At 35.4% G+C, this 9,883-nt stretch overlaps 1 protein-coding gene across 1 annotated transcript; it reads left to right on the top strand.

Moving 5' to 3' along the window:
- On the top strand, positions 1,212–4,892 carry LOC110256446 (olfactory receptor 5H8-like). The gene has a single exon (XM_021070689.1). The coding sequence runs from the start codon at positions 2,194–2,196 to the stop codon at positions 3,226–3,228; it is 1,035 nt and encodes a 344-aa protein (XP_020926348.1). The 5' UTR covers positions 1,212–2,193; the 3' UTR covers positions 3,229–4,892.

Below are 9,883 nucleotides of genomic sequence, written 5' to 3'. Positions count from 1 at the left end.
CGCAACCTCATGGTTCCTAGTCGGATTCGTTAACCCCTGCGCCACGAGGGGAACTCCTTCAATCTCTTTAATATAACTTCCTCATCTTTATTTTTCATGCCTTGCTTGTTTTAACAATATGACAGTTTCCAGTGGGTTAGTCATATATACTGTATTTCAGCCACCTCAATTGTGGGGAGTCGAGGAGATGCAAGGACTCAAAAAAAGGACCTTGCCTGATGGCAGAAAAACCTGAAGGCAGGTTCTTGACCAAGGAAGGGAGCTTGCCTGAATGGTACATGCCGAAGGTGGGCCTCTGGACAGGATAAAAGCCTGCCTGAACAGTGCACACAGAAGGTGGGCTTCTGGTCAGGATGAAAGCCTGCCTGTATGGTACAAGCTGAGGGCAGGCCTCAGGTTACACGGCTCTCATTTTGATGTTTATGGGGAAGAATTGGGGCTTTCCTGGGAAAACAATTTCCCTGTTTGTGCCAGAGAACATGGATTGTTTCTCAGGTGACCTAGTCTTTCCTGTTGTTTTATTTGTTATTCAGGTTTCCTCAGTCTATCCTGATTATTTGCTTATTATTCTCATTTCCCATTCTTATTTTCCTGTGGTGATTTGTGACTTAACAAAATTGCAGTAAGAATATAATAAGAATTTTATTCTAAGGGACTTTCCCCTATTTAAATCCAACTTAATTAAACATAGTGTTTATCTACTAACTAGTTATACAGTAAACTTTAGAGTTAGGATTTTAATGAGGTATATAGAAGTTAGACATGTATTATTCTTGATCAAAAGAAACCAAGCTGTGAGTTTTGTCCTTGATTTTAGAAACTTTTAGCAGTAGCTAGCTAAGTTGATTTGTATTTTCTCACACTGTCTCCCTGCCAAGGATACTTTGAAGATAGACACTAGTCTAAAGACAGGATTTTTTTGTGTTTGTAACTTCCTCAGCTTGTGGGAATTAGCTGGCCATGAGATGGTTTGTGCTGAATCTCCTCTTTCCCACATGATATGTTGTGCCTGTTTGTCCTTGAATTGTACTCACTAAGTTAAGTTGAAGATTTTAAAACATGACGTATTGCTACTGTACCATGTGATCAAAAAACAAAGCCTAAGAGTTAACCAATGTACTTTTAACACTATGATGTAATCTGTAGTGAAAAACTGTCTATATAATTAACCACTTATGCCAATAAAATTTGAGCAGTCCAGCACCCTGAAAGAAGGGACAAAGAGGCTGTATCCATTCTTTCACTAACGCTGTCCATCTCCGATCGGGAAGGTGTAACTCTCTGGCTGCCGGACCCGGTTGTTTGAGCGGGCCTCCGGCACTCAATGACTTCCAAGTCATTATTGCTATTAAACCCTTGTTGAATGATACTGCTAAGTTTATGTTATCTGGCGGTTCAGTGATTGCTTCTTGCAAAAACTGGATACTGCACCTGAGTTCTCGATCCCAACTTTTGATTACCCTTCCAAGCTACCATGTTACACTCTCGCCTTTACTAAACACCCTTCATATCTCATCAGATCCTAGTGACTTCACATTCTAATTTATTTTGATTTCTTTGTCTTCCTCAAGACACTAAATGTGGTATTACACAAAGAACTTAAAATACCTTTTAGTCACCTGAGGAGTATTTATAACATGAATATTAGCACACAACATTCATAACCTACTGAATCAATTTCTACGGTAATACCTCAGAATCTATATTTTGACCAAAACTCCCCCAGACAATTCTGATGTGTAATCTGGTTTAGAAATCACTAGAAAAAATCTCAGTCCTGAATAGTGTTTCAGATACCAGGTTCTTCTCCCTGCAGCCTATTTCTACAACCAAATACGTAATTTCAAAAATAAGTCATGCTGCTGCTCCCTGTTTTAGTTTTCAATGAATGCCTATCCATAAAGAGTAATGTTCAAGATCCTTCACATGGCATTCGATATATTATATAATCCAGGTTCTTCTAACCTCTTACTTTTGACACTATATTCATGTCTTAAACATAAAACTTCTCTACCTAATTTAAAAATTTTCCCATAAATTTGCTCACGTTCAGAATGTCTTTCTTCTCTTCTACATCTGTCCATCCCTGTATATATTTTGAAGCAAAACAATCACATTTTTCCAGTGTAGCAATTTCTGCAAATACTTTTTATATTTTTGGTAAGAGTAAATCAAATAAAATGCATACAGGCTATGCTACACTTTATATTACCCTCACAAAATTTTCTTTTTAAAATTGTATATCAATGTTATTTTTCCTTTTATTGCATTGTATTTCAGAGGTCATTTATTAAGCACATGGAAACAAAAAATGCAACAGAACTGACAGAGTTTGTTCTCACAGGACTTAAGTATCAGTCAGAGTGGCAAATCCCCCTGTTCCTGCTCTTCTTGATTATATACCTCATCACTCTCATTGGAAACCTTGGTCTGATTGCTCTCATCTGCAATGACCCTCACCTTCACAGCCCCATGTACTTATTCCTTGGAAACTTGGCCTTTGTGGATACTTGGTTATCATCCACAGTGACCCCCAACATGCTGGTCAATTTCTTTTCCAAGAGTAAAATGATCTCCCTTTCTGAATGTAAGATACAATTTTTTTCCTTTGCAATCTGTGCAACCACGGAATGTTTTCTGTTGGCAACTATGGCATATGATCGCTATGTGGCCATATGCAAACCATTACTATATCCAGTGATTATGACCAATAGACTATGTATCCGGCTGTTAATTTTATCATTTTTAGGTGGCCTGTCTCATGCTATAATTCATAATGTTTTTTTACTAAGATTAACTTTCTGTAATTCCATCATCATACATCACTTTTACTGTGACATTATACCACTGTTTAAGATATCCTGTACTGACCCTTCCATTAACTATATGATGGTATTAATCTTTGCTGGGATAATACAGATATTCACCATTTCTGTTGTTCTTGCCTCTTATACACTTGTTCTCTTTACAATATTAAAAAAGAAGTCCATGCAAGGCATAAGGAAGACCTTCTCCACCTGTGGAGCCCACCTCCTATCTGTCTCTTTATACTATGGGCCTCTTCTCTTCATGTATGTGCTGCCTGGATCTGCAGAAGAAAATGATCAAGATATGATGGACTCTTTATTTTACGCTGTCATAATTCCTTTCTTAAATCCAATTATCTACAGCCTGAGAAACAAGAAAGTCATAGATTCCGTAACAAAAATGTTAAAGAGAAATGTTTAGATTTCATACTGACATATGTTCTCCTTTCATTAAAACAATGCAACATTGTGCAGATTAGATGTTGCTATGTGTTGATTATTGCCCAAAGTGTTTGAATTTATAGTCGTCTTATTCTTTTATTGACTTAAAATGTCAGTACCTAATAAATTCCTTAAAACAACTACATCTTAAGTGTTTGTATCATACTAAAATAATTAGAACATAACACAATAATGAAAGTATTTTACAGACCTGTGTGCCATTCAATTTGGATTTATAAATACATTAAGTACTGAAATAGTGCTGTTCCTCTGAACAATACTTGCTTATGATATCTTTGATATTTCTACAGCCAAACAGCCAAGAGACAGATATAACATTTAACTCCACATGGAGGCAGTTTGTATTTAAATGGATAGAGGCAATTCCCTGGAATTCTGCTACCCATCAAATGGTCTTATAGTCCATGTTATTTGGGGAATGATAAATTTCACTTCTTGTGGGGATTACACCATACCACATAGAGAAATAAATACAAACAGGAAATCAATGAGGGCAAAATGACATGCAAGTTAAGGCAATGAAAATAGCTACACTGTAAGAAATGCTCTTAATTTAGTGTGTTTCTTAGAGAAAAGCAAGAGGAGAGTTGCCTCTCACTATGTGATTTCTGTAATGTCCTTTCTAGCTATGTTTGTATATTGTAGGTCAATGTGACAAATTTCACTAATCCAGAAAGCCAACAGATTAGACTGAAGATGTAAACTGGATAGGTATCAAAAAGAAAAAGGAAATGGCAGAAGGGGAGAAAAATGGTCAATCTTCCTAGAATTAACAAAATGAAGCTCATAAGATAAAGAAATTAGTGATCAGTAATAGTTATTGGAATGTGTTGTTGACAACAAGGTGCTTTAAATACACATTACAAAAGTTCAAATTATGTTAAGATGATATATCATAGTGCTCAGCTGCGAAATACACGACAATGAAGAAGAGTTTGAAGGTTTCTTCCCTAAAGTCCTTAAATGTTAATTTTCATCACACTCTTTAAGAATAATGAGTAGTGCATCTTCAGGTCTACCCTTTCTATTGTCTCACAACTTATTCTAGGTACATTCTTACTGTTACCACTGTGACCCTCACTTTCATACCTACCTACCTCTGTGATTTGCAGAATTATAGTTACACATCCCCTTCATTTGGTTGATTCTTACTTCCCAACACAGCTGCCAGAATACTCCTTGTAAATAAATTCAGATTACATCAAATCACTCTTAAATAACTTTAAGTGGATTGTCATCATTTTCATTGCTACTGTGTCATGTAGACACACAGTATACACACAAACATATGTTCATTTGTCCATCTGCATATTCATATTATATATATATATATATATTCACTAAGTCTATCTCAATCTTCCTCACCCAGCATTTGTTCACTCTTGCATAATTTGAGGTCCTTTCAAACAAACATTATCTTAACTCTGAAGTCTCTTCCCTCCTATTTCTCCTAATGAATTCTGCCCTATATTCAAAATGATCTACTGAAAGACACTGATCATGTCTCACTCCTCAGCTTCATCCTTTTCCTCATATGGGTCTCTCCACAGAGAATCTATCCACCATCCCCTTACCCCCTTCAAATATCCCATATCTGTTTACAATTCAAATGATGTCCTTTCATCACAGTCTATGTTTCAGAACTTCAGTGATGCATTTCTAGATTACCTAAAATGTGGGAATGTGCACTGAAATGAAATATTTGTAAGGTTAGTTAATCTTCTTAGAGATCACATTTGGGCTTACATAATACTTATTTTTTCCTATAACCTCCTTTTAGATTATAAATTAGAAGTCCTAGTACTATTCCTCTTTTTGCTATACATAGCAGAGTGGCTTTAACACGTTAGGTTTTAAATAGGTGCTTGTGAAATATTTATGAAATTTAGAAAATCTCACAGCACAAATACATAGAATGCAGTGAGACTACATCAACATTTTATAATATTATAATGATCCCAGGAAGATTACTGGGCATGGGATGGTTGCTGAAGTTCATCTTCTTAAGATTGTTTTATGACAATTACAAGTATCATCAATCATAGTGAATAATTCTTGTTCTGATGACTAGGTTTATCTCCTCATAGAAAATATGACAAAGTATTTCTAATCTCTGGGAAAGGGGTGATTGGATAAGAATCCACCTGCTCTTATTCTTTCATCCTAGAGAATTTATGTCCTAGAGAATTCATGTTATCCCATATGTCTGTAGTTTGTTGATTTTTGGTTTTTTTGGATTTTTGGACTTTTGGTACCATATTTTTCTGATAATTTCCTGTCAATTATCTAGATTTTTCTTGCTCATTTGTTGCTGACTTAAAATCTAGATTTATAATATAAGCTACTAGTTTGTATTTATTCTGCCACCATAGAGCCTGTATTCCTAATATGCTTTTTTTTTTCTTTGAATGATAACATTGAAGTCAAGCTCTGAGTGTATGAGTGAGGCTTGTTACTTGCCAAGTCTTACTTTAGGATGTGTTACACTAGAGCAGACCAGAGCGTGCCTCTCAGACACTCAGATCACTCTTCAGCCTGCTCTTTTGCATGTCTGCTTCCTCTGCTCTGATTTGTCCTTCAGTATAAACCCAACTACTTTACCCTTTCCAGAAATTCACCAAAATCCTTAGTTCACTGATGTGATCCCATTCTCGCTTGTCTGATGGAGTTATTCATTTTGTACATTATTTTTCCATTTTAGTCCATATTGGGAAAGAAGTAAAATGTACACCTCTGCAAAGCCCACTTTTTAGACAAGATGAATTCTAATTGCCCAATCCTTTAAAAAGAAACTATGAAAATACTTATGTATTATCTAATTGACATATGGATGTTCAGATGATATCACAATGCTAGCTCCACTCATTGTCTGGAAGACTGGTGATGTTGGATTAAACCATCCCATGGAATTACAAATAATATACCTGAAACACTATTTTTTATGATAGTGTATTCATTTTCTTTACTTGGAGATCTTAAAAAATTCTTAGCTCCTATGTCTTTGCAGACATGTATATGCATTTTTCTCATTACCCTACTATATATATATATATATATATATATATATATATATATATATATATATATTTATTTACTCTTCAGAAGGTTGGGGGTACTATATCCAATCTCTTGGAATAGAAGATGATGGAATGTATGACAAAAAGAAAATATACATGTGTATGACTGGGTCACTACACTGTGCAACAGAAATTGACATCACACTATAAACCAACTATACTTTAACACATAATAAATTTAAGAAAAGAAGACTGCTGACAAAATTGCCAGATTGTGTTAAAAATAATTAGGTTTAGGAAAAAAAAATACACCAATAGAACTTGAACTCTATTTCTCAAAGTCTGACTTTTGGAATAGCTAAGGCAAAATCTTTTTTAAAGATGTATATTAGAAATATGTTAAAACCTAATATACACTAAGTCATATAGCAATATTCACTGGAGTAATCAACCACCTACTTGGTAGCAAATTGATGATCTTGGACAATTTCCATCACAGAAGGAAAGTATTTTGTTCTCACTAGAACAAATACTCCAGTTATCGGTTATTAGTCCATGAAGTAAATGTTCTGACAAAACAACCATCCTTGGACTTAACAGAACTCCTTATTAACTGTCCTAGTATTCTACACATCATTGCTATTAGATGCATATTAGAAATATGTCACAATATCCTTGGTCCAGTCTTTCTTTTGCTGTTTTTGTTTTAAAATTGTGGTTGTCAAACTTAAGAGAGAAAGTTATGAAAAGGTCTACAGTACTTCATTCTTTGAAACAGATTTGCCATTGAAATCTACATTTCAGAAATCTACATTTCAGAAATGGGAGGAAAGGACAAAACAAAGGGTGGAAACCTTTGGACTATTTGGGCATTATTGTTTAAGTAGGGGATAGAGGATGCATTAAAACTCCATTTGACTGAGCTCTGTATATCTTGATATTATAAAAAATTTATTTGACTAATTATTTTAGAATGTCAGTTCTCAAAGTGTTGTCCCAACTCAACAGTATCAAGGTTTCTGAATCAGAAACTCTAAAGACAGAGGTATCAATAATTGTTTCCACAAGCCCTCCAGTCATTCTGATTCTTCCTTAAATTTGAGAGCCACAATTCTTCTTTTTCCTTTTCTTTCCCCAATACATTATTTTTTTCTACTGTGCAGCATGCCAACCAAGTTACACATACATGTATACATTCTTTTTTCTCACATTATCATATTCCATCATAAGTGACTATACATAGCTCCCAGTGCTACACAGCAGGATCTCATTGCTAATCCATTCAAAAAAAGAAATAGTCTACATCTATAAACCCCAAACCCCCAATCCATCCCACTCACTCCCCTGCCCCTTGGAAACCACAAGCCTATTCTCCAAGACCATGATTATCTTTTCTGTGGAAAGGTTAATTTGTGCCATATATTAGATTCCAGATATAAGTGATATCATATGGTATTTTTCTATCTTTCTTTTTTTAAATTTTTAAACTGTTATTTTCCCAATACAGTTTTTTTTATCTACTGTACAGCATGCTGACAAAGTTACACATACATGTATACATTCTTTTTTCTCCCATTGTCATGCTCCATCATGAGTGACTAGATATAGTTCTCAGTTCTACACAGCAGGATCTCTTTGCTCATCCATGTCTGTCTCTTTCTGACTCATTTCACTCAGTATGAGTCTCTAGTTCCATTCATGTTGCTGCAAATGGCATTATTTGGTTCTTTTTGATGGCTGAGTAGTATTCCATTGTGTATATATACCATATCTTCCTAATCCAATCATCTTTCAATGGACATTTGGGTGGTTTCCATGTCTTGACTATTGTGAATAGTGCTAGAACAAACATACGAGTGCATGTTTCTTTTTAAAGGAAAGTTTCCTAGAGATATATACCCAAGAGTGGGATTGCTGGGTCATATGGTAGTTCTATGCATAGATTTCAAAGGCACCTCCATACTGTTCTCCATAGTGGTTGAAACAGTTTACATTCCCACCAACAGTGTAGGAGGGTTCCCTTTTCTCCACACCCACTCCAGCACTTGTTATTTGAGGACTTTTTAATGACGGCCATTCTGACAGGCATGAGGTGGTACCTTGTGGTAATTTTGATTTTCATTTCTCTAAAAATCAGGGATGTTGAGCATTTTTTCATGTGCTTGTTGGCCATCTGTACATCTTCCTTGGAGAAGTGTCCATTCAGGACTTTTTACCATTTTTCAATTGGGTTGTTGGCTTTTTTGCTGTTGAGTTGTATAAGTTGTTTGCATATTTTAGAGATTAAACTTTTGTTCGTTGCATCATTTGAAACTATTTTCTCCCATTCTGTAAGTTGTCTTTTTGTTTTCTTTTTGGTTTCCTTTGCTGTGCAAAAGATTGTAAGTTTGATTAGGCCCCATTGATTTATTTTTGCTTTTGTGTCTGTTGCTTTGGGAGACTGATGTGAGAAAACTTGTGTAAGGTAGATGTCAGAGGATGTTTTGCCTATGTTCTTTTCCAGGAGTTTGATGGTATCTTGTCCTACAAGTCTTTCAGTCATTTTGTGTTTATTTTCATGCATGGTGTGAGGGTGTGTTCTAGGTTCATTGATTTGCATGCAGCTGTCCAGGTTTCCCAGCAATTCTTGCTGAAGAGACTGTCTTTTTCCCATTTTACATTTTTGCCTCATTTGTCAAAGGTTAATTGACCATAGGTGTTGGGTTTATTTCTGGGTTCTCCATGATGTTCCACTGGTCTATCTGTCTGTTTTGGACCAGTACCACACTGTCTTGATGACTGTGGCTTTGTAATATTGCCTGAAGTCTGGGAGAGTTATGCCTCCTGCTTGGTTTTTGTTGTTCGCAATTGCTTTGGCAATTCTGGGTCTTTTGTGGTTCCATAAAAATTTTTGGATTGTTTGTTGTAGTTTTGTGAAAAATGTCATGGGTAATTTGATAGGGATTGCATTGAATCTCTAGATTGCTTTGAGTACTATGGCCATTTTTACAATACTAATGTTTCCAACCCAGGAGCATGGAATATGTTTCCACTTCTTTACACCTTTTTAATTTACTTAATTAATGTTTTACAATGTCAGCTATAAGTCTTTCACCTCCTTGGTCAGGTGTATTCACAGGAATGTGATTTTTGGGGGTGCCATTTTAAAAGGTATTTTATTTTTGTATTCCTTTTCTAATATTTTATTGTTAGTATACAGAAATGCAACTGATTCCTGAATGTTAATCTTATATCCTGCTACTTTGCTAAATTTGCTTATCAGTTCAGGTAGTTTTTGCATTGAGTCCTTAGGGTTTTTTATATATGGTATCATGTCATCTGCATACAGTGACAGTTTTGTCTCTTCTCTTCCTATTTGGATGCCTTTTATTTCCTTTGTTTGTCTGATTGCTGTGGCTAGGACTTCCAATACTATGTTGAATAGCAGTGGTGAGAGTGGGCATCCTTGTCTTGGTCCAGATTTAAGTGGGAAGGCTTTCAGCTTTTCTCCATTGAGTATTATATTTGCTGCAGGTCTGTCATAAATGGCTTTGATTATGTTAAGGAATATTCCCTCTATACTCACTTTGGTAAGAGTTTTGATCATGAATGGATTTT

The sequence above is a fragment of the Sus scrofa genome, chromosome 13 (genome assembly GCF_000003025.6).
Source record: "Sus scrofa isolate TJ Tabasco breed Duroc chromosome 13, Sscrofa11.1, whole genome shotgun sequence".
In the NCBI taxonomy this organism is placed as follows: Eukaryota; Metazoa; Chordata; class Mammalia; order Artiodactyla; family Suidae; genus Sus; species Sus scrofa.
Note: the sequence above shows the minus strand (reverse complement) of the source record. Positions and strands in the feature narration are given on the sequence as shown.

Bases quoted from the DNA above. Each gene is read 5' to 3' on its own strand.
- LOC110256446 (XM_021070689.1), top strand. From the start codon at position 2,194: ATGCTACACTTTATATTACCCTCACAAAATTTTCTTTTTAAAATTGTA.